Source organism: Giraffa tippelskirchi, chromosome 9 (genome assembly GCF_054371585.1).
Source record: "Giraffa tippelskirchi isolate mGirTip1 chromosome 9, T2T-mGirTip1v1.2.pri, whole genome shotgun sequence".
In the NCBI taxonomy this organism is placed as follows: Eukaryota; Metazoa; Chordata; class Mammalia; order Artiodactyla; family Giraffidae; genus Giraffa; species Giraffa tippelskirchi.
The window spans coordinates 57,471,837-57,496,325 of NC_137283.1; the positions used below are offsets into that span (position 1 = coordinate 57,471,837).

Here is a 24,489-nt window from a genome sequence, read left to right on the forward strand (position 1 = left end):
CACTCAGTATAACTTAAGAAAATTTGGCAGATACCTGTGTGAACATTTTTAATGTGGTTTCAGTTGGCTTTTTTCCTCCTCCTGCAATTTCCTATGGTGTTGATATTTGCAAAAATAACGACGTGGTTTCTGATGCCACCTGAGTTAGCCTGTGTCCTCTGCGGTCCTGCTTCTGACTCTCGGGATGAGAACTAGCTGCTTTGTTATCACTGGGGCCTCAGCCATGTTTCCACTGTCCAGAGAGGCCTGAGTAACTTGGAACTTGTCGGCCTTGCAGGGGCACGGAGGACATCACCTCTCCTCACGGCATCCCTCTCGACCTTCTGGACCGAGTGATGATCATCCGGACCATGCTGTACACCCCACAGGAGATGAAACAGGTGGGCAGCCCCGCCCCCGCCCCGCCCTCTTCTCCCCACCCTCGCTCGCCCTCCGGGTCCCCGACGCCGAGCAGGATGGCACCCGTGAGTGGCCCTGGTCCCCCACCACCCCCTACGGAGCTGCCGGCCGCGGGCATGTCTCAGTGCTACCAAGCCTCGGCCCTCCTGAAGGATGCGTGAGCCAACGGGACGTTGCCTCCGGTGTCCCAGAACCTCAGCTGCCTGGAGTCCTGGCGGTCCTCTCTTCTACTCCATCTCGCCTGGTAACCTTAGGACAGGGACAGTGGGAAAACCAGCTGGAGGACCGCCAGTGAGGAGGTCCCAGCTCTGAGAGAGGGGAGGCAGAGCACCACTCAGTGATGGGCCCACCCTGGCGGCAGCCCACCAGAGCCCACAGCAGCCTGACTCCCGCGGGCAGAGCCCAGGTCCCAGCGGAGGGCACATGGGTGGGGGTCGTGGAGTGATGCTCACAAGGAGAGGCGCGCAGGGGAGCACTGAGCTCAGGGCCCACACGGCGGCTCTGCATGTGCCGAATCAGGAGAGGTGAGGGGCTGTGCGGGACTGGCCTCGTCCCCAGCCCGCAGCCCCAGCTCTCCGTGCGAGCCGCAGCTGCAGCCGTGTGCCCTCAGCCTTGGCAGCCCCGTCCCTTTTGGGCCTTCTGAGATATCCTCTCCCCCTGTGACGGCTGAGCCCCGAGTGGCGATTCCAGGACACAAAGCCGGCCGTGTGCTGTGGGGCCCAGCCATCTGCTCTGCCCACCCTGACCCCAGATGGTCTCACTGGGGCATAGGTCTCTCACTATGGGGTCAGCGTATGGCCACGGCTGGGGACCTGGAGTGGCCCAGGGCTGCACTGACATCTTGGGGACTCTGCCAGACTCTCTCCTCCCAGAGCACTCTTCTTGGATGTTGTACTGAGTCGTTCAATCCCGTCACTTGAGGTAGGGAGGACAGTTATTACTGATGTTCTTAAAGAGCAGGGTGCTGAGACGTAGACTCGTTAGCTTGCCCAGGTTCACACGGCCCATCTGTAGTAGGACTGGGACTGGGACCCAGGCTGTCTCATCCTGAAGCCCCCTTCCTGATGTCTCTGCCACCAGCCTCCTCCCCGTGAGCAATGTCTCATCTGGGAGGGAGTCTCTGTGGCAGTTGATCAGCAGGCCGCTCCTTTCGGAGCTCAGAGGGCCTCTCCTGGACCCTCCTCAGCAGCCCCCTGCCTGCCTGGGCCTGTCTGGCCTGGCCCTGCGTGTCTTGTTGACCAGCGCCCAGGAGGGCCCATGACGTGTAGAGCCAGAGCTCTCCCTGTGTGACCCGCGTGGATCGGACACCCAGGTGGTTGTAGTTGACAGCAGCAGCTGGGTAGGAGATGGGGTCCATGGCTAGAGGCCTTGTCCCCATATAACAGTCTCTTGCTCTTGGATGAACACTGTGTTGAAGCCAAGGCTTTCACTGACTAGGAGCAGAAGCAAAAGCAGAGGAGAAATCGGTCCCTTCCTCACCCCAACTGTTGTGGCTGGGGTGGCGCCTTGCACCCCCACGGCGCTTCGTGGCTGAGTGGTGTCCTCCACGGGCCTCTGCCTCTGCTCACAGGACAAGCACTCCCTCCTCTCAGGGCCGTTGTGAGGCCCCAGGGGAGAGCGCGGGACTCAGGGAGGAGTGACTGCTGCTCACAGGCTCCTCACAGCAGCTTTCAGTGACCAGGGCTCCAGGCTGGCATCGCAAGATCAGCCAGCCAGCCTCTGTGGCCTCCTTTCCACCCAGAGTACGCTGCCCTACCCCCTGGCACGTGCTTGCTGCCCCAGGGTCCGGAGGCTCAGCGGGGGGAGGGAGAGGACAGACCAGCTCCAGGACAAGCCTGACTTTGCTCATGCCATTCAGGGGACAATCTCAGCATTTCTGCTGGAGCTTGGGTGGGTTTGTTAAAAGCAAAGTGACGTAACTTGTGTGCTCTGCCACCAGCGCCGACACCCTCATAAAGTATCCCTTGCAGGTTATTAAATGATTAAAGATCTAATTTATGAACTGTCGCTGGTAAGCGGTCTGGAGCAGGAGCGCCTGGCATTGCTGTGACCTGCTCCAGGGAGATGAGAGCGCAGTGTCCCTGACACCCTGCAGTGCTGGCCGCTTGGGCTAGGCTCTCCCCACCAGGCTCCAGGACCCGGTGTTTGCGTCTCCCTAGAGTTCCCCAAGGCCCCGGGGGACTTCTTCGTGGCAGCTGTTGGCCAGAAGCTCTTCTTGCTCAGAAGTGCAGAGCTGCCCTGCTCTGACGGGCGTGATGGAGGGGCATCCTTTGGCGGGAGCCTTCCGGCCCTCCTTTCCCCGTCGTCCGCGTGCCTGTCTGGTGACTTCTTTGCTCAGCTGTGCTTCCCTGCAGCACCCAGATGGACCCCTCATGCACATAGATGCTTTTGACTGAGATCACACCTGACAGCCCACTGGCTGAACCGATAAGTTTGATGTTGCCAGTGCAGTGTTTGTGAAATGTTTAAATAAGTGGACAGCATTTTAGCGCTCAGGACATTTCATACAAAAGTCTGAGTTGAGACCTTCCTGCCAGCAGCACCTGGCCCTTGGCCCTGGCAGCACTGCTTACTGCAGAGGGGCTGCCTTCCCATCCACCTTGCCCTTGCCCGCTCGCCGCTCAGGTCTGCGGGACCTTCTTCCGAGCAGGGTCTTCCCTGGTGACACCTCCTAACCCTCTGGTGCCTCTGCCCTGGTGACACTTTAGCCTGGGGCTCAGTCTTTCCCACTTCCATGGCTGTTCCCGGGTACGTTTTTATGGCTTTAATTTAAACAAGGGCTTCTTGATATCTTGTTTACGAAGCTGCCAAAGTGAAAAATTCCTGTATTATATGAGGCTCGACGTCCCCGAGTTATCACGGCTGCACAACACGGAGCATCATTGCCCCGCTGCCCCTTATCAGTCAGCGCTGCCGCGCGGGCAGGGTCCTGGCGCCACGCGCTGCCGTCCCCACCCAGCCTGCCTCCCGCCAGCTCCCAGGGTCTCAGTGCACGTGGCAGCCTCTCCTTGACAGACGTGATATCGCCCGTGATGTTATGAGGGCTGGGGAATCTTTAAAAGTAACTTTTTAAATTTATTTAACCATCATTTGTCAAGCAGAGAATAAGTGTCTCTCCTTGTCGACACGCTTCCAGGTGGTGGTGCCCGCCCTGGGGAGGGAGGTTGGCTGCCCTAAGGGAGCCCCTGAGGAGCAGGGCAAGGAGCTACAGGCTGCCTTCCCGTGGGTGTGTGGGTGCGTCCCCAAGGGGTGCGAGGCCTGCAGTGCCCATGGGGGTGGCTCTACCCCACCCGCCCAGGTTGGACCTCTATGCTCTCAGGAGGTGGGACAAGAATGTTGAGGTCGGCCACTGTTGATCACAGTTTTTCTCCCAAAGATCATTAAGATCCGAGCCCAGACAGAAGGAATCAACATCAGCGAGGAGGCGCTGAACCACCTTGGGGAGATCGGTACCAAGACCACTCTGAGGTGAGCTGGCTGCCGGGCCCCATCTGGATGGGGGTCCCGGCCCGGCCCAGGGGCAGAACGGCCCGCTGGCGGTGTTGGGAAAGCTGAGCGGCAGGCAAGTCCTCCATCCCCGAGATGGTGCCCCTGCCCAGGGGCCCCTGGGGTGCAGGAGAGGGACAGGACTGGACACGGGGGTGGGCAGGCGGCCCCCTGCAGCCCCAGTGCCTCTGGCGGGCAGGGAGGAGCACTGACAGAGGCGGCTGTCCTGACTGCTCACCGGCGGCCAGAAGCCGGCTGCTGTGGAGGCACCCCCTGAGTGTCCTGATTCCTTCCTGTGAGTCACAGCTTCCCAGTGCTTAGCCCGGCCCTGGTTCCCTTGGCGTTGGCTCCTCACTTGTAAGGGGGATGCAGAGCTGAAAGGTGGCTGGGTGGCACGGTGCATGCAGAAGCGCCGGGACGTCCTCGCCTTTGGATGGAGCATGTGCTCTCAGGGGCACGTGTTCCTTTCCCCACCGTGTGCCCTTTCCCCGTCTGGACCTGGCATTGCCTCCCCACCGCTGTGTGCACCCCGCTTTGCGGCCCTTTCCAGTAGCACGGGTGCCTCCTGCTGGAGCACTTCAGGTGGTGACAGATTCAGGCAGTGGGGCTTACATCGTGTTAGTGACTTCTGGCTCCTCTGGTGGGGTGGTGAGTCCAGATCTCTGGGAAGTGACCACTGTCCTTGTCTGCTGTGTCTGCAGCAGCTGGCACAAGCTCCCGGGGCTCATCAGTGCTCCTGCTGGCATGAGGAGGGGCTCTTGCCCGTGGCCCTGATTCAACCCTGCCCTGGCCACTCTAGGTACGCGGTGCAGCTGCTGACCCCGGCCAACCTGCTGGCCAAGATCAACGGGAAGGACGGCATCGAGAAGGAGCACGTGGAGGAGATCAGCGAGCTCTTCTACGACGCCAAGTCCTCGGCCAAAATCCTGGCCGACCAGCAGGACAAGTACATGAAGTGAGGCAACTGAGGGCCTCTGGCGGGGACTGCAGTCAGCCAGGCCCCGGTCCAGCCCGTGGACAGGAGGCTCCACCCACGCTGGGTTCTGTCCCCACCCAGGCGGAGAGCGGTGCTGTGAGGTTGGCGTGGAAAGGTTTCCTTTTAAATTATTGTAACTCCTCCCATGGTTGCTTTGAAGGAACCCTGCCGCTGGTGTGTTTTCTAATAAATCCTTATAGGTTATTTTGACGACATCTGACTCCCTTAATTTTTTAAAAGGAACCTTTGTGTTTCAGAGCAGCTGGAGAGGTGTGGGACTGTGAAGACGGCCCAGGGGTCCCTTGCCGTCAACGTCTCGCCGCCGTGTGGCATGTGTCACGTGTGCTGAGCCCATGGCACACGTCCTGTGCTCTGTGCGCGTGCCCTCCGCGGTCTGCTGCCCTCTGTCCACCCCAGGAGCCGTCCGGCGCCCACGCCACCTTCCATTGTCACATCTGCGTTTCCTTGTCTTTGATGACCTGGACGGTTTTGAGGAGTGCTGGTCAGGTACTCTGTCATATTGCCCTTACTGGGGCTGCTTTGGTGTTTTTCTCATAATTAAACTGGGATTAAGGGTCACTAGGAGAAAGAGCGCAGGTCAAGGGCTGTTGCCAACACGTCTTGTGAGGTGTGCCCACTAGCGGGACTCCTGCTGTGGCACAGGCCTGGACCCCCTGGCCCGGCCTGTGCCGTCGGGTCCTCTGTCTGCCTCCCTCACCATCCTCCTTGGAAGGCGTCTCTGAGCACGGCCCTCCCAGAAGGCTGGCACCTTCACTTCACCTTCTGGAGGCTGAGGGTCTTTGCCCCAGAGATCATCTGTTCTCGTTTGTGTCAGGATGGACTTCTGGAATTTTTACTTTTATTATTTAATTTACTTGGCTGCATTGGGGCTTGGTTGCGGCGTGGAGCTCCCTGGACAGGGCTTGAACATGGCCCCCCTGTATTGGGAGCACCGGACCACCAGGGAAGCTCCCGGATTTTTATTATATATTTTGGGGTTATAACCCAGTATGACGTTATTTTGTTGCTCAAGTTGTTCAGCTTTGATCACCGGGATCCCTTTTAGCTGGACCCTGTGTCCCTGCGCCGTGCCCCCATCACGGGGACGACGTCTTTTGTCAGGGTCTGGGAGGGAGGGCCCGTGGCGCGTGGACAGACGCCACCTGGGTATCCTTGCCCGGAGAAGGGACACAGCGCGCTCTGCCGGGCTGGCCCTCGTCCCTGCGCCCGCTGCTCACCGGAGGCAGCGCTCAGCACAGGAGCAGTCCTCACCGGCAGGGTCTCCGGGTGGGTTCGTGCGCATGAGAGGGGACCCGCCGAGACGGGAGTCTTGAGCACCACCGTCACGTCAGCCTGGACGCCTCAGGGGCAGCACGGCTGCCCTCCCTTTACTGACGTCACCAGAGCCTGAGCGGGGATCCAGGCAGGAGGCCAGAGTGCCGGGGTCCTCAAACTCCCACTGCCAGAATGGGTCTTCTGTGGGCCCTGCTGCTCCCCAGCAGGGGGGTCCTGAGTGGGGGGTGTGAGGGAAGTGGGCACAGGGAGGGATGGTGGGGTGCTTCCTGAGGCCAGGGCCATACACTGGCCTGACCTGGCTACCCCTCTCCCCCGAGTCCGCGCCCATGTCTCTGGTCTCCCAGCTTAAGCCTCGCCAGACCCACAGAGGCATGAACCGAAGATGAAGATGATGCAGCGAGAGCTCGACCTGCTGGGCCGCGTGCTCACAGCAGCCCCCCGGCAGTGGACTGCGGGGCCCCTTGCCCAGCTAGTGACGATTCGTCAGGTGGTTGGAGGCCTGCTCCTCAGTGTGCCGAGCTGTCGGGGGGTGGGCCCTCGAGCCCTGGGGAGGATGGGCGTGTGTGTTCACCGCCCCCTGTTCACACTCCCCAGGTCTCCTGGCCTCGGTGGTGCCCAGAGAGATGGCCTGCTCGTCCGCTGGCACTCACAGTGAGGGAGACAGGTCTGGACAGGTAGGAAGGCTGGGTTATTTTAATTTCCCTCCTATTTTTCCCAGCAAAGCTTGTGATTATTACATTAATCTTCCAGGCGAAGTTTTTACGACCAATCCCTCGCCGACTATGAGAAGTTTCTCCATCCATTACCAAGAGGGAAACAGACCCTGGTGGGGAGGAAAATATTTGTTACATCTTATCTGGCTGACACACAATCTACCAACAATTACAGCAGCCCCATTTTTTGCACTATTTCAGCTCCGACGTGAAGAATTGTTGTAATATTAACGTGAGGCGGGGAGGAGGCTGTTTGTAGGAAGTGGCTAATCTTCCACGCTCTGGTCCCAGGCTGTTGTGGGTGCCTCCTAGCAAGCCAGTTGGGTGAGCTGCCTGTATCCCAGCTCCCTGCTCCTGTGCTAATGGCCAGGAATGCATTTGAGGGCCAGGGGCCTAAGGGCTCTTGGAAAGGGGGTCCCTGCTTCCATTTTCTCAGCCCACGTCTTTTCACCACCACACCTCTTAGGTTACACCCCCAAGATTGGTTCTTAGAGGATATTGGCTTTTAGAACTAAACAGAGGATGGTGACTTCTTGGCTAGCAGACCTTTCTCAACCATCTTTCTAATAAAACGGAACTCCGCAGTGGTGGGGGGGTGCGTTTCCTGTTGGCCCCCCATCTCAGACCCCAGCAGGCGTTGCCCAGGAGAGCAGCAGACACGGGTGCCCCACAGCGTCTGCACCAGCCTGAGCAGCGCCCGGTCTGGAGGGTTCTGGCAGAGGTGACAGGTGGGCGGGAGCAGGGGTCTGGGGGCCCCAGCAGGCGGGGGCACAGCTTGGGTTGTCTTTGACCCTTGCCCTTGATCCCTCTGGTTCTTGAGGGATCCTTTGGTTTCCTCCTGTAAAGATGGACTAGTGTGTGGACTTGGGGGGTCTGGTGTGGGTGCATCAGGCACTCCATTTATTGAGAAGAGACCCACAGAAGCATGAACTAAAGATGAAGAGTCCCGACCCCTGTCCCTCTTGGAGGAGGAGGCCACACTTCCTCCAACAGGAGCCAGAAGCGTCTGGGCACTGGGCCCTGCCCCTCCAGGTCCAGACAGCTCATCCTGGGAAGGCTGGAGGTCCCCTGCAGCTGGACCCTTCAGTTAGGCCCACAGGCTGGAGAGGGGAAAGAGCTGGCAAGGGTCTGGGCCTTTTCCTCAATGTCCACTACTTCCAGGAAGGGTGTGCTGGCCCCCTCCTCAGAGAGGTGCAGGCTGGGCAACGGGATGGGGGCGCTGGTTTCCCGCCTTGTCTCAGCCTAGCCCTGCCCTTTGGCGTCTGGTAACAGGCCTGCTTAGAGTAGAACGGGGTCCACTCGTCCATTCCTTGTCCTGCCTCCGTTTTCTGGGGACAGGAGGCCCCGGGGAAGGGGTGCCGGGGCGGCCGCGGGGCTGGCTGTCGCCGGCTGGCCCCGTCGCCCTGGCCGTCACTCGCGGCAGGAGCGGTGATTAATGGCCAGGCCGCGCCGCCCGGGCCGCCGTCAGCGCGCGTCTGTGGCGATGGATGCGCTGTCAGGCGCCCGGCCCGCGCTGACCCCGGCCCGGCCGGCGCGATCAATGGGCGGCGCGCGCGGCGGCTGGGCCGGCGCGATAAGATGAGCCGATGGGCGGCCGGCTCGACACTGCCGTCGTCGTGTGATTAATGGGGACGCGGCGGTGCGGGGGACGCACGCGCGCTCACGGGCCCGGCGGTCCCAGGACACGCGTGCGCCGCCCTGCGCGAGGGCTGAGCGCGGAGACTGCTGTTCAGCCTCCGCCCGCGGCCGCCAGCCCCTCCCCACCGCCCGGCGTCTGAAAACCTGGGGTCTGGCCCGATTGCCCGCATTCTCCCCTGGCCTCGTGCGCGAGGGCTTACAGGCTCCAGACAGCCGACGGCATACGGCTTGGGAGGAGCGCGAGCCGGTGCTGCGGGGACGGCTAGGAGGGCTTCCCCGAGGAGGTGACGGGAGCGAGCAGCAGCCGGGCTCACATCAGGCCCTCCTACCCCTTTCCGGGGTCTCTGCAGCCTACCGGCCGCGCGCCCCACGCCTCTGCGAGGCCACAGCGCCCCCGCGCGGCGCCCGCGCACAGCGCCGTCGCCCCGCCCCGCCTCAGACCCGGGGTGGCCAAGCCCGGCTGGCGGGTGGGACCCTCCGGACCCAGGATGGAGACGAAGCCCATAGAGGGGCAGGTAAAGAGTGTGTGTCCAACTGCCCACGGGGCAAAGAGCATCAGGGAACCTTACTGAACCCGGCTTTTAATTTAAAAAATCTCCCTTGCCCCCTGGCATCAGCCACCCTCTGCTTTTGAGCATTTTTATTAGGAGCCAGGGAGATTTTTCATCTCCACTTCTTTGCGCTTTTTTCGTTTTTATACATGTTTACTTACATACCGCTCAGGGCAGTGCGATGCCCCCCACCTCCCTGAGGGTCTGTTTTGGGGCAGGGAAGTTGGGGGGCACAGCCCAGGGGGCCCCATGGGACTGTCTGGAAGCAGGCACTAGCAGGTGTTGGTCTGTGCAGAGTCTTCTGCTGACCCTTGGACAGGAACACTCGCCCACCCATTTCCCCTGCAGCGAGGTTCCTGAGGACTTAGCCTGGTGGGGAACTGGGCCCAGTAAAACCCTTCAGCTGGAGCAGGCTGGGGAGGGTGTGGGGCAGAGTCGGGGGTGGAGGGCGGCTGTGGGCCTGGAGCAGAGTGGCTGGGCGCACCCCAGGAGGCTCCTGCGTGGACGGGGTGGGGCGGCCTTCTGCAGGCCCCTCTCTCCTTGCCCCACAGAGGCCTCCGGCAGAGGCACCTGTGGGAGCTTCCTGGGGCCTGTTTCTTCTTGGGTGGGGTAGGAGGAGCCCACCCTCCAGGAAAGGCCCCACGGGGGGAGTGAGGGCAGGGGGCTCCAGGGCTCTGCTCCGCCACGGGCAGAGCCGAACGGCAGGTGGGGAGGGCTGCCACGCTCCACCGGGAGAGGGCCGCTCTTCTGACGGAGTTTTCGGGGTTTGATGGGGGTACCCTGTCTCACATTTCAGTGCCGGCTTCCACAGGCCAGGCCGGAGCACCTGTCCCTCCAAGGGCCCCAGGGTACAACCTGCCTTGCCGGCACAACCCCTCAGAGATGTTTCCTGGATGAGACAAGGGCCAGGGCTCCATGTGGACAGCTCAGGAGGAAGGCCCTGTCCACGGGTTGTCGGGGGCCCCTGAGGAGGCGGGGGTGGAGGGCTTGAGGCCTTGTCTGGACGAGAGCAACAGCTTACAACACGGGCTCACATCACTGTGGAAACGCCTACTGTTCAGCTCAATGGAAACTCTTCTGCACAGCACGTTCTTGGGAGCGGCCATCGCGCCTGCCACCGCCGCCCAGTGCTGGGGGTCCAGGGCAGAACAGAGACCTGCCGAGGCGACAGTCTGTTGGTGACCAGGTGTCGGACACTGGTCACAGATAAGGGCAGCAGCCTCTTGGCCTGGACTTGGAGGTGCTGGAAGCTGCTATGATCACAGCAGTCAGTCCACCACCTGTTCCTGGGAGGGGCTGGAGTCGCCCGCACGCGCTCAGCACCAGACACCTGGTCAATGAAGCTTTCCAGGTTCCCATCGAGGGGGAAACCCAGGTACCCCCATGCAGAACCAGGACTCAAGTCTCACACCACCCCTGTGCCCCCAAAGGCAGCCAAGGCCAGGCCCTCCTCTCACCAGCTTCGGCAACAGAGCTGAAAACCAAGAGACCACCACCAGGCAGCTTGTAAAAAGTTGGCTTTATTTGTCTCTTATTCACCTTAGCTCAGTTATGCCACTTGGGCGTCCACAGTGACAGTCCCCTGGAAGTCGAGGTCAGCCCGCCTCCATGACCAGTGAGTGTGGGTCAGACGCCCGAGCTGTGCCGTGGTCAGAGGCTGCAGCGGGGCTGCGGGGCACCAGGTCTCCGCGTGGGACTGGGTCGGACAAGGCCACGTGTGGTATGGTGGGTGCCCTGGCCTAGGGGGGACGGGGTGGGGCCCATCCTGGCTCTGCTGCCAACTTGCCACGTGGCGCTGGGCAAGTCTCCTTGTCCCTCAGCGGTCTGTTTCCTGGGGAGCACGACCAGTGAGGTCTCGGAGCCCCTGGACTCAGATGCATGCCGAACTTGCCACCTCTACTGGCTCTGGGAGTCAAAGGCCACCGTGTGCCCGCTGCTGGTGGGGTTTGGTCTCCGAGGGGCTGTACTCACCCAAGGGGCTCCCTCCAGGGAGCACCCCTCAGGCTGCAGTACCTAACTCTGCTGGTCCCCAAGAGGGGCTTCCCTAAAGGCCTTTGAGAAGGTTGTAATTCCTAAGATCTAGGTCACCTTTTATTGCAAACAGAATTTGTCTCAGACATAATTCTTTTTATATCAAACATGGGCGAAACTTAGAAAAAACCACTGTCTCTGACCCTGATGTCGCCGTGGGTCTAGACCTAGCTCCTCTCTGCTGGGCGGCTCTGGGGACGGTGGAGGTCAGAGGCATCCCATCATTTACTTCACTTGTGTTTGGTCCTAAGCACAGTAAAAATGTTTTAGAAAAATACAAACGGGAAGTCTTCAGCCTAGAAGGTAGTGTGTGAGGCCGGCCACAGCTCCTCCCCTCGAGGGGCATGTGGGAGAGACACACCAGGGAGAGCAAGTTCAGTGATGGCCGGGGAACTGGACCGCCAGCACCCCGGGGTCCTCCGCACAGTGGACACGCGCTCAGCCAGGCACGGCTGCAAAGCTGTGGCATCACAGCCTGGCTCCATCGCCGAGGACAGACGGCAGAGCCAGATCAGCCCACACAGAGATGCACAGATGGGCCAAGAGGGTCTTCTGGAAATTCATCCCTCTTTTTTGGAAGAAACTCTTGTCCTAAAAAAGTAACTTCAAAAGGGAAAGTGATTGTCTTCCAGAGAAACCGTTTTAAACCAGATGTTCCGGCCAGACTGTGAAGGGGACACGCCAGTGAGCCACCACAGGCACCAGCAAACACACACCCTGCTGCCAGGGGCCGCCCTCCTGCCCCGAGACAGAGACGTTTCAACAAGGTTTGCGCTTCTAACCAACGAGACGCTCCCTTCGAGCGGGGCAGCCGAGACTGCTGCAGTCGCCGGCAACACTGAGAAGGTGCAAAGGCTAACACAAAAGTGACGTGGACACGGGGGACAGTAACGGCCCATCCCAGCCTCTGGCAGCGGGCTGAGCAAGACCTCACTTCTGCAGTTCCGCTGCCAATGCCAGAATGAAAAGCAAAATTTTAAATTGGAAAATTTCTAGCACTTTACAAAGTGGAATGAAAAGAATATAAATTCAAATGCATGACTAAACTGAAGTCCTTGTGCCCTAGCAGCGCCTGAGACGAGCCCCCACAGCGTGGCTTCCTGGTCCCCCTTCTCGGCCGCGGTGGGGCTCGCCGCCTGGGCCGGGCCCAGAGCCGCAGCTCAGAACAGAAGGGCCCCCATGCTGCCGACCTCGCTCTGCTCCTTCACAAAGATCTCAAAGTACTGGTAGATGATGGTGACCGCCAGCAGGATCCCGGTTCCAGACCCGATGGCGCCCAAGAAGTCAGCCAGGACCGAGAGGGCCCCGATGCACAGCCCGCCGAAGGCCGCTGCTGTGGGGATGTACCTGGGGAGAGGCACGCGTCAGCCACAGGCCGCCTGGATTCCTCCGGCCTGACCCAGGCCACGGGAGGGGCTGCCCAGCAACCCGCTTACCTCTGACTCAGGGCCCTGACGCCCTCAGGGGTCACTCCACGACCCCGTCAAGTTTCATCTACTCAGGCAGCCTAACGGTCTAGACTGGGGCTTGCTGTCTAGTAAGCTGCCACACAAGTCACTTGCGGCTACTGAAATAGGACCAGTCCAAATCGAGATGTTGAAAATGTCACAAAAGATTTTTAAGACAGAGACATAAGATGTCTCTTTATGACTTTTCATTTTATTTCTTCTGAACAGCACTATAAATCTACAGGAGTCAGAGAATTCTTAAAGGAATGAACGAAACTGCCCACCGCCTCTGTTAGGCATCTGAAAATGACCTGGCATTTGCCATACTGACTTCCTGTGGTTGAGGCAAGCGAGCTGTGGTCCCCAGGATAGACCTGGCCCTGACGACAAAACCCGTTCCTGGAAACAGTTTCACAGGAAACCAGCCACATTCGTTCCTTCATTCATGTACCGGGGAACAAGTGAGCTGAAATAAGGTGGCTTAGGAATCTAAGACGCTCACTATGGCCCACCCTGCTGCCCATGAGGCAGCCCCACCGTGGGGGAGAGGCCTGCAGACTGCCGCATCCTCCTCACCCCTCCCACGCGGGCCTGCCACACGCGGACCCCTCCCAGTGGCCTGCGCCGGCCTCTCTGACCTCACACGCGCTTGGACGCTCCTGAGACGCCTGACTCTCCACCCTCCTCCTGGAGTGCCCCCAGAACCCTGCCAGAGGACGCGCTCGCAGGAGCACGGCGAGGAACCTCTCGGTCAGCACCCTCAGCTCACCGTTCGCCACAGGCTCCTGGTCCCCCGCTCTGGCCGCCCCTCTGCAGGGATGCTGAGCTGAACTTGCCAGCATCCAGCACTAGCAGGCTCGCGGGCACCTGAAGACCCCGGGACCCCGGCAGCCTCAGGGTCGGCACTCACCGGTTGAGCTCGTGGACCATGGACGTCTCTCGGTGGCCCCTCATCACCATCTGCTGCTCCTTCAGCTGCTTTGCAACCTGTGTGATGCCCACGCGCGAGGGCAAGGTTCAAGTTCAGACATGAGTCTGAGGCCAGGGAGACACTCACCACGTTAGCAGATGCAGGCGCTCCCCCCAGCACCCTCCCAGCACTGGGAAGAGGACTGGAAACCGCCGCCAAGGAGGCAGAAGGGAAAGTCAAGTTTCCTCTGCCTGCTGCTTCCCAGATGAGCACGGGTTCCTTTACCCCGGGGTCTGGCCACGGTCGCTAACGCCTTGGAACTGGCCCTCACAAGGACTAACTCCCGTATGTGTTCACAGGCCCATCTCAGGAGGAGGGCCAAGCCAAGACCCCTTACACCAGCCGCAGGCGAGGACACTGGTTCTGCGTGAACCACCTCCCAGAGACTGTAACTCCTACTCACGTCCTTGGCAGAGGAGCCCGAGACCTCAATCCACGTCTTGGAGAAGAAGGCGCAGGAGCCCAGCATGAACACGATGTACACCACGGCGTGGACAGGGTCTTCCAAGACAGAGCCAAACGACTCGGGCGGGGATAGGTAATAGCAGAGGCCCCCCACAGGGTAGGCCCGCGCTGGCCCGCCGGAGGAAGTGTCCTGGGGGGGTTTCAGAGAGTGGTGAGGGCCGCTGCTCACGCCTCAGCACACAAACAGTTCTGAGCAAGTGTCCACAGTGCAGCTGTCTTACCCCAAAGAAACGTCACTAAACCTGTAACAGGCCCAACTAGAAAGCATCTTAGAGTGAAACGAAACACCGGTCGTGAGCAAGACACACGGGTGCCAGCCCTGCCTACCCGCAGCCCTCACACACCAATGTCCGGCCCTTCATGGGCTCCTGGCACCGCTATACTTACAGACCAGGTGCCCAGCAGGCTGACCAGCAGGTTGCCGCTGAAGCGGGCGGACAGCATCTGGGAGATGACGTACAGGTTGGACACCAGGGCGGACTGCAGTATGATGGGGATGTTGGACGTGTAGAAGAGCTTGATGGGGTAGGTGTTGTACTGGCCTCGGTACCGGGCCGACTTGATGGGCAGGTCCACGCGGAAGCCCTGAGGAGCCAAGCAGAAGCGAGGTTCTCACTGCCGTGCTCCAGCCTCGTGCAGGGCTCAGACCTGGGGCCTCCACGCCGCCCCCCACCCGCCACCGCACTCGGGGGCAAACGGACAGGAGGGCCCAGAAAAGCTGCTTAAAATGCACCCAAACACAGCAGTGTTTTTATCAAAACACAAGTCCACCGCATTACAGGGACACCAACGTGGAATACACAGGAAGTGCTATCGGTGGCTCGTCAGTGTCCCCACTGCCTCCCCAGCAGCCCGGGACAAGCCCACACCCAGCAGGGCCCTTCTCGGAGGCGCTCACTCGCTGAAGAAAGGCTAGGCTTCCCTACTGGTCTATGAATACAACCTTTCCCTCTGAAACCCTTGGAAAATAACAACAGTTTCCCCTATGTACTTGTTTGTTTTCTTAAACAATCTTCCAGTGCCTAGAACAGAGTTCATAATATTTAACATAAACTCAACAATCCAACCCCAAGACCCTAAGGAGCTAACTTGTCCTTAACCAGCATTATACTAAAGGAACAGATGTGCTCAGTCCTCAGCACTTGGTGGTATAAACACCTGTATGTCAGGATACAGAGCGGCTGATCAAAGAATACAAACATGAGTCCAACTATAGAAAAGCCACGGGCAGTTGAGGTCTCCTGTCCAGAAACAAGTTATGCAGACTCACAACGTAAGAGCTGACAGCTTTCGCGAGGACAAGGAAACTGCCTATAGGCGCCTACAAACCTCAGGTAAGCAGCAGCAAGGTCTCAGACCTTGATTACTCTCATTTCTCTTGAATTAAGACCGTGAAATATTAGATCTGTCTCACCTTGTTAGTTCACGCAAGTTCCCGTAAGTCTATGGAACTCACTCCGTCAAATGCCACCTGCTCACTTCACTGCTATACGATGGTTCACACCACCCCTGGGGTGTGGGCATGGGAAATGCAGACCCTCCTAACTCCCCAGGGCTGGATCCGAACGCACCTGGAAGTAGATGACCACCGCAAAGACAAAGATGGTGGCGATGAGATTCATGAGGTTGGGGAGGTTCTGGCGGTAGAACGCCTCTCGCAGGGCTCGGACCTTGTCGGTACGGGTGGCCAGCAGGTGAAACAGCGCGATGATGGCGCCTTCAAACTCCATTCCTGTTACAGGTGAAGGTAGAGGGAGGAGCTCAGGGCGGCCCTAAGCACCCTGGTGGCCAGAACCGAGGAGAATCGGGTCAGCTCCGTGACACACGGTGCCTGCTCCGGGAACCGCAGGGCAGTGAGGCCTCTCTGCCGTTTCTGTTCTGCAGACTTCAACCTGCAGAGGGGGGCTATTCTGCCTTTTTGAATTAACTGATCTTACTTTTGTGGCTTGTGAGTCAATGGCCATCCGGCATGTGGAACGATCGTCTGAACACCAGGTTTCCCTGGTGGCTCAGACAGTGAAGAGTCAGCCTGCAATGTGGGAGACATGGGTTCCATCCCTGGGTCGAGAAAATGCCATCCAGAACTGGCAACCCACTCCAGTATTCTTGCCTGGAGAATTCCGTGGACAGAGGAGCCTGGCGGGCTACACCATGGGGTTGCAAAGAGGCAGACACGACTGAGTGACTAACACGTCCAACGTCTGAACAGCTGTGTCTGTGGAGCTCCAGCTTAAGGGGTCCTGCCTGATGGGCTCAGAGCTGCCCACCCCCCATCCCTGGGGGCTCCCTGGCAGCACAGCGCCCAGCTCTGTGGTCAAGCTGCCCAGACGAGGCAGGCTCGGGCTCTCTGCTCCTCACCCCAACAGCCAAGCTGAGAGGACAACACGTGTGCCCACACACGGCTGATTCCTGTCGGAGCTCACGCCTCCCCACAAGAGAGCGCCCGCGGGGGCAGGCCGGCAGAACCAGGAAGAGGGCCAGGAACCAGAGCGCGCCCAGAGGAGGCGCAAAGAAAAAAGCCAGAGCAGCCTTCACTGGTGTGGGACCTATTTCAGTCTAATAACAAGATTATGTGGGTTCTGGAGGCCAGGGACTGTTTTTGGCACTCACTTCAAAGAAAACAGTTAAATGTGTGCAAACGTTTGCTTTTCCTGGGCCTCTTCTGAGTGAATAATGCATTTAGTGATGAAAAACTTTCCTAGTAAGTCACACTTCCCTGAATGTTCACAACTTTTCCTTGAACACACCCTCTGTAACCTGGCGCCGTTACTCGCAGTCGCCACGCACCTGCTGTGAGCCTGGAGTCCCGCAAGTTCATGCTATTTGTCATTTAATCCTGGCAGCCAAGGGTGTGGCCAGGATCTGAACTCGGCTTGCGAGTGCCCACATCCCTGCCTCTTGCATCCTCTTGCCTCTTACAAAGCTGCCCCTTGTAGAGGCTGGAAGCAACTGGGTGTCCACCAGGGAAGCCCTGCTAGGAGAGCTGCCCTGCCCGCGCAGTGATGGCCAGGCTGTGCCAAGTGAGGCAGGGCCGGCTGTCCAGGAGGGCAGTGTTTGCAACATGCTCTCCAGGTGAAAAATACAAGGGACACATTGGTGTCAGCAGAAACCTGTATCTTCAAAACCTTTACAGATACACAGACAGAAAAATCAGAAGCAATGTACCTAAAAGTGATCCTTCTTCCCTGAAACGGGGGAACGCTGGTACTTTTCATCGAACCCTGTCCACAGGGCGCCCGGGGCCTCACCTCGGCCGGTGTTGACAGTGGTGGGGCTGAACGCCTTCCACACGATGGTCTCGCAGATGTTTGTGGCGATGAACAGGGAGATCCCAGAGCCCAGGCCGTACCCCTTTTGCAGAAGTTCATCCAGAAGCAGAACAATCAGGCCAGCCACAAAGAGCTGTCAGTATCAAAAAAAATAAAAAGTACAGAAACCTAAAGAGATTGCGTGACTGCTCCCCATAGCATAGTTCTGTCCTTCCTTGGGAACTAGCTTCTCTGATGTGAACCCCTGAAGGCAGAGGGCACACCAGCCGTCGGGGGCTCCTCTGTGAATTCAGAAGGGAAGACAGGGCCCGGGCCTCTTCTCAGGAGGCTTCTCTTACGCCTGACTCAGATCTGCTATTGGGCAGGTGTGAGTGTGAGGGTGCCCCAGAAGCGGGTGCCGGCCTGACGTTACCTGGATGGTGATCAGCAGGCAGATCCCAGCGCCCATTTCGGAAGGGTCTCCATACATGCCTGTCATCACGTACACAATGGACTGGCCGATGGTGATGATCATGCCGAACACTAGAAATGAGAAGAGAGCTGTGTGCTCAGGTGGCCGGCACGCAGCCCTGGAGGAGCCGGTTACAGACACCCACTCTGCGCCAGGAGGACAGAGGGGAAGACAGCAGACCCTGCCCCCAAGGAACTCGGCCAGCAAATGCTTGACAACCATGTTGACAAAGTGACAGGAACGCACAATAACACAAACTTTCTGAACAAAAGGGCGTGAGCTCTCTTAATTCCACCTCCTCCTAGACGCATCTCCTCTCAGTGACGGGCGGAGGAAAAGACTTGAAGCATCACCACCCAGCTTCTCACAACAGATGTGAACACAACTGAGGGGCGTCCCCAACCTACACACCACACTGAGGGCATCATCAGGGGCCCAGGTCCCAGGAGCACTTGGCCAGGCCGCCCAACAGGCTCGCGCTTCAGGGCACAGAACACTAACTCGGTGATAAGGTGAGCCTTCCCAGGTTGTATTTAACGTTATTATTTAAGGAAACACCTATCACGCCACCAATTCACTCAGCCCACTCCCCCACCACACAGCTCTCCCGGAGCTCTCCTAAAGGAGGCTTTCCTGTTTATGGACAGTCTTGTATCCTGTATCATTCACTACATTCCACTGGGATGCACAATAGAATCTACACATTTTTGTTGGATTCCACGATACGACATGGATCTTAGAGTATGCGACTGGGATTCAACTACAGCTTTTCTGCTTAGTTTGCCCCCACCACCAAAATATATATATTCTACTCCAAAGTGCCTGTCACATATAGTCCCTTTCTGACTTCGTAAAAGTGCTCAATAAGACCGAATTCTTAAGGCAGAAAAAAGAGCAGAAAATTTTTTTTTATGAAGTCCAAGACCAAAGAGAAAACAGCTGATCTTTACCTCTGAAAAATAACGCACATATATATTTTAAAATCCTGATTTGTGTCTGAAACTGACAAGTTTAAACTGAATTAGTCTTTTGTGCTCAACTCTTTAACCTACTAACTTAAGATCTTAAAACATGTTGGTGTGGAAGGAAATACGGCTGGGTAGGAAAGTGTAATAATTATTTCCTGATTAATACCTGTCAATCCACAGTCAGGCTTAACTTGGTTAATTCTGATGACTGGTCATGGTTACCAGGGCCACTTATGATTTACTACTGGGAAAATATCACTGTCCCCATTTTTACAGGTGAGGACGGTGGGACGCGAGCTGCATCTAAGTGCCCCAAAGTCACACAGCTGGTACACGGCACAGCCAAGCTAAGGGGACCATAATTCCTCTAAAGTGAATCCTTTTAAACTCCCACAAGGAGAAAACCCACCCTGCCAGGTACTACCACTGGCTAGACACTCACTGGTGTCTCCACACGCGATATTCAAACGAATTCTTACCACAGCCCTGCTTCTAGGTGGGGAGGCCAGGGCGATGGTGGAGGGCGGGCCCTCCGGCCCGGCTCCCCGCCTAGAGCACGCAGCCTTGGGCACGACGCCCTTGCTCTGCCTGCTCCAGCCCCTCCCAAGTGCCCTCCTGCTAACACAGGCCACACAGGGCTGGAGGGCCAAGGGGATTTACAGCAATGATGCCCCCACCCCTGCCAAAGACAACCAACTCCACCCCCCGAAAACCCCAAGCCAATTTTTGATCACCCAAACATCGTACCAAATTCAAATTCTCAACTACAGACATCTGAACGTCATTTAAAGTCCCACTTACACTTCTGGGCTCCGTTGAAGAGGGCTCGGTCTTTCGGGGTGTCACCAACCTCAATTATTTTGGCGCCAGCCAGGAGCTGCATGATGAGGCCGGAGGTGACGATGGGCGAGATGCCCAGCTCCATCAGCGTGCCTGAGGAAGGGGGGGCAAAACAGAGCTGACGTCAGTGTGGAGAAGCAAGACGCTGGTAAGAAAATGATCGCACGCAGCTGGACTAGGTGCCCTAGCACAAGCCCAACGTGCTTCAGTCTGCCAGCAACATTTAATTCAGGGAATAACCCCAAAACATCAGCAGTTAGAGGGTAAGTCAATTCATTCTGTTCAGTCTGCCAGGTAACATTCTGTTTAGGAAGTCACATGGCATTTAAACTGATTGCTACATTTAAATTCATGAAAACAGATTCATGCCGGTTGTACAGAGATAAGATAGGTTTGTCTCTTCATCAGCTAACAAAAAAGGATAACATTAGAATAATTTCCAGAGTCTGGAGCTGAGGGCCATACAACTGCATCTAGTTTGGAGTAAACCTCCATTTCCATTATACTAAAACAAGCTATACTGCCAACTGATTTAGAACTTAATTTGAACCATATTTTAAAAATGAGTTAATCAAAAGTAGTATCAGCATAAACATTCAAAATCCCCCCTCACCCCAAACAGGTAACTGGTTACAATATACAATACACTGTTTATGCATTTATTTCTTTGGACACGTATATGTAACCTGTAGATATGGACAAGACACAGCTGAGAAACAAATTACATATTCTAAAGAATGTTATCAAAACAGGAGAAAGACAGAAATGTCATCATTTCAGCCGTTTAAAAAACACGCTAGTTTTTCCCTGTTTTTTAAAAACCTCTGCCATGTAGACTTATCTTCCTGCTACAGGTTTCGCGCTGCATACAAAGCAGTTCTGAAGAGGGCGACATGCTTGGTGCTGAACCCAGCGTTCACCAAGGCTGTTTTTAGCACAGCAGGCGAACACTCTCTCCAAACACACTGGACTCCATCTAAAGCCAAGCCTGTAACATAACTGAAGGCGGCCAGTCAAGCCCACGCAGCACAGGGGTGCAGAGGGCCAGCCCTACCTCTGTTGGAAGCGAGGATCACCCTCATCCAGTAGAAAGGGTCGGCTGAGTCTGAAGACATGATTCCAAACAGGGGGATCTGGAAACAAGCAGAGAGGAGCCAGGCACATGCTTCTGGCCCACTCACACCCCATCCAGACCCCAGACTCCAGCCCTGTGCTCACCTGGCAGCATACCAAGAAGATGAAGAGGGTGATGGCAGTCCACAGCACCTTCTCCTTAAACTGAATCTATAGTAGAACAGAGCAAATCAAGACAACGAGTTATCATCATAAGCAAATTAACAGAAGTGGACTCCGATCAGATGCCTCTCTGCTCACAGAAAAGCAAACCTTGGACACTCCACACTTCGCACCAAATGTAAGTATGTGTATTGCATGCTTTCTGTGTACGTGTGTGTGCGCGCGCGTGTGCTCAGTCATATCCAACTCTTTGTGATCCCATGGAATGTAGTCCGCCAGGCTCCTCTGTCCATGGAATTACCCAGGCAAGAATACTGGAGTGGGTTGCTATTTCCTCCTCCAGGGGATATTCCCAACCCAGGGATCAAACCCACGTCAGATTCTTTACCACGGAGCCACCTGGGAAGCCTTTCTGTGTATAAAGCACAGATGCAAAGACCTGCATATGCATCATCTCATTTAATCTTCACACAACGTGTAATGTTATCCTTACTGTTTCACAAGAAAACGGAATCTTAGAAAAATAGGCTTCCCTCATGGTTCAGACAGTAAAGCGTCTGCCTACAATGTGGGAGACCCGGGTTCAATCCCTGGGTCAGGGAGATCTCCTGGAGAAGGAAACGGCAACCCACTCCAGTACTCTTGCCTGGAGAATCCCATGGATGGAGAAGCCTGGTGGGCTACAGTCCATGGGGTTGCAAAAGAGTCGGACATGACTGAGAGACTTCACTTTCACGTTTGTCTCAGATCCCACAGCTGTAATGGATTTGAGTAGCAAGCCTGCGCTCTTAACCATCAGCAATGAACAGTGTAGGATCTGACCCACAAAGAATGCTGCAACAGAAAGCGATTCCTAAACCAGACCCGCCCTTACAGCACAGGAGCATCACTTCCCACTTGAAAGGGTTTTGTAATGGACAAAATCTTGCTATGCGGGAGTCAACTAACCTGCAACCGGTGTTTCTTTGTGTCTTCTCCATGAACTAAGGGTAAAACAATGTAATATACACTGGAGAAGTAGGGAGAATTGCATACTCAACTGACTCACTAACTACTGGTAGCATCTGTTTAACAAGAGTTTTCACATCTCCTCAGGTATGTCAGTAGGATAGGTGACTATTCAGAATCATTTTACAGATGACTGAGAAGCATCGCTGGGGAAGCTGAGACACCCTGCCCAAGCCCCCTCTGCTCTGAAACCTAAGTGTCTTCATCGCACCTGCTGCCTGCACAGCAAGCATGAATGGCTTTAAAGGCTTAGAAAACACACGGGTTATTCTGTGGACGAAGAATCCTAACGGAAACACCTTGTGAGTGAACAAAATCGTGTTCTTCAAAAACACTTTTTAAGCCTTGTTCTAAGTGAGCACGGCTCTCTGGTCAGCACAGGGCTACAGCGCCTCTGCGCTGCCCACTGTGGACAGGGCTCAACAGGACAACCGCACCACGGTGGGGGGATCAGACACTGAGATACTCCACGTGCAGCTGGGGGTAGTCCACAGAACTCCTCCTCTTGGGAACGCTCCACGCACCCCTTCCCACCGGTCATCAGATCCCAGCGAAATCAGGAGGCAGCCAAGGAAAGCAACACCCTGTCAGGCTGACTGGTAACATAACAAGCTAGAAATGATTCTTTATGGGGAAAGATAGTGGACAAGTCTTACAGGACTCCTCATTCCTAAATAACCAAGTCTCCTCTCCTGGAAGCAGCCCAATTCAACAGCAAAACATCAAAAACTGTTTATCCTAGTTTTGCCTCCCCTACCTCTGGAGTTCCCTCTCTTGGCAGAATCCTCTCAACCTCTACCCCAAAGCAATTTTCTAATCTGTCTGGCTCCCTGCCCACCCTTTCTGTTCTATCAATACTGAACACCCTCCCACCCACTGGTCTTCTCTGCCTTAGCACACTCCATACACCTTATGCCATTAGAATTCCTTTCCCTTCCTTCAAAGACACTTCTATTTTCCCTTCAAGGCTGCCATCAGACACAATGTCTTCCAGAGTTAATCCCTTCTGGAGCCACTACTGAACCCTGAACAAATTTCTACTGCTCACCACCACACTCAATTACACACAAGGCCAAGGTCACACATTAAGAGGCTGTGTGAGGGTGGATCCCAGGAGAGCCTGCCTCCAGAGCCAGCCCCTTTATACTGTGCTGGGGACACACACACACAACTTTGCGTATCAGCCCATCAAAGCCAGCACATACGTGGAGGAGATGCAAAGAATGTGAGGACAAAAACATATTCCTATTAATTCTCCGTAAGAACCCGATGAAGCTTTCCTTCTTTGTTTAACAGCTTTGCTTACACTGGCAACTCTCACTGTTTGGGCCTGAAGCTGTGCACGTGCAAAAATTCTTGATAAAAGAGTCCACAGAGCTCTACATTTCTCTCTTTCCATGTTTTAACGAACCTGCTGTAAAGACAGGGGTCACACACAATATGCCCTCGTTCTCCGTACAGTGGAGGCGCATGGAAAACGGACAAACTCAGTTACACATAGTAAAGTGACTGCTCTCAACTCCCTGCAGCCGCTGGACAAAAAGAGCATCTCCGGGAAGGAGGACGGCCGGCCATCCGCTCCCGCTGGAGCGGGAGGAGGGAGAGGAGCTCAAACAAGAGGGTCTGAGGCTCTCGAAGCCTTCCTCACTCAGGCGAGGGTCCTCTTCGGGGCAGCGCAACCCCCGGGTTCGGGCCACCCGAGGAACGTCCACAGAGGACGCTCCAACCCAAGTTCTGCGCGGCTCGGGGGAAAGCACGCCGCCCGGACCAGTCTCGGGGGAAGGGGCGTCCATTCGGCGCGTCAGGGCCGCTTCACCGGGGTGCAGCCGTCTCCCCGAGCCTTGCTCCAACTCACCTTCCGCTCCGGCTTCTGAATTTCGGGCAGGATGACACAGAAGGGCTTGATGACTTCCAGAAACTTGACTTTGTGGGGAGAGACAAGAGGAGAGTTAGGGCTGGGGGGCCCCGCACCGCCCCGGGGAGCAGGAGCGCGGGGCCGGAAGGGCTTCCCTGCCAGGGGAGCGGAGTCCCGCCCGCGCCCGTGCTGCCCCGAGGGACTCACTCCCCATGGCGGCGGCTGCTCGGCTCCGGGTCGCGCTCCGGTCCGCCGCGCTCCGAGTGCCGCTCCGCTGCCGCTGGGCCTGCTCTGTAGCGCCGCGCCTCGCCGAGAGACACGTCAGTGCTAGCGCCGCAGCGGCCGCTTCCGCTTCCGCTTCCTGCCACGCGCCGCGCCTGCGCGCATCGCCCGCGCCGAGACCACAACTCCCGGCGTGCAGCGGGGCCGCGCGGCCTGTCGGGAGGGAGGCCGGAGGGGCGGGGCGAGGCGCGGAGCCCGCCGAGAGGGGGCGTGCGCCTGCGCAGTTGGGCCCGCGTGTTGGGGCCCGGAAGACGTTCCCCAAGCCGGCGTGTTCCCCCACGCCTCAGGGCAGCGGTGGTTCGTTTCGCGGGTGTAGACCATGAGCTTCTCGGTGCAGGCCTGTCCTGGGGCCGTCTGGGTGCCTGGCGCCCGGCAGGTGCGCGGCGGCGGGACGACGGGCATCTTTTTGTGGGCTCATCAAGCAAACCCGCGGCCGCTTGGGGCGCGGGCCCCGCCGACTGCTGGGAGGGGGCGAGGCTGGCGGAGTCCAGGGGGCCCTCCCGGAGGAGGCGCCCCGGGAAAGGGGCCGTTGCAAGCGCGGCAGACGCTGCGCCTGCCCGAGGTCTCCGGGGAGAGGAGGCCTGCTTGGCGGAGGGCTGTGTGAGGG

The 24,489-nt window shown here is 57.3% G+C and overlaps 2 protein-coding genes across 6 annotated transcripts in view; one reads left to right on the forward strand and one right to left on the reverse strand.

Moving 5' to 3' along the window:
• RUVBL1 (RuvB like AAA ATPase 1) overlaps nt 1-5,074 on the forward strand; it is a 32,124-nt gene extending 27,050 nt beyond the window's left edge. For 3 of the 4 annotated variants that reach the window (XM_081526598.1, XM_081526599.1, XM_081526597.1), the window contains exons 9-11: nt 278-380; nt 3,776-3,867; nt 4,685-5,074. In XM_081526598.1, the coding sequence (XP_081382724.1) occupies nt 278-380; nt 3,776-3,867; nt 4,685-4,844 (355 nt within the window). In that variant the 3' untranslated portion in view covers nt 4,845-5,074. The remainder of the gene's footprint in view (nt 1-277; nt 381-3,775; nt 3,868-4,684) is intronic. The other variant, XM_081526596.1, reaches the window with a different exon arrangement.
• A 5,489-nt stretch (nt 5,075-10,563) lies between these two features.
• Nucleotides 10,564-23,911, reverse strand: SEC61A1 (SEC61 translocon subunit alpha 1). 2 transcript variants are annotated; one of them, XM_081526600.1, is made up of 12 exons: nt 23,808-23,911; nt 23,601-23,668; nt 20,720-20,785; nt 20,556-20,634; nt 19,463-19,594; nt 17,655-17,764; nt 17,222-17,375; nt 15,545-15,705; nt 14,361-14,558; nt 13,912-14,103; nt 13,449-13,525; nt 10,564-12,437 (listed from the first exon to the last, which is right to left on the reverse strand). In XM_081526600.1, exons 1-12 carry the CDS (start codon nt 23,812-23,814, stop codon nt 12,251-12,253), a joined length of 1,431 nt encoding a protein of 476 aa, XP_081382726.1. In that variant the 5' UTR covers nt 23,815-23,911; the 3' UTR covers nt 10,564-12,250. The 2 variants fall into 2 exon arrangements, with proteins under 2 accessions (XP_081382726.1, XP_081382727.1); XM_081526601.1 differs by lacking the exon at nt 20,720-20,785.
• Nucleotides 23,912-24,489: the final 578 nt, after the last annotated feature.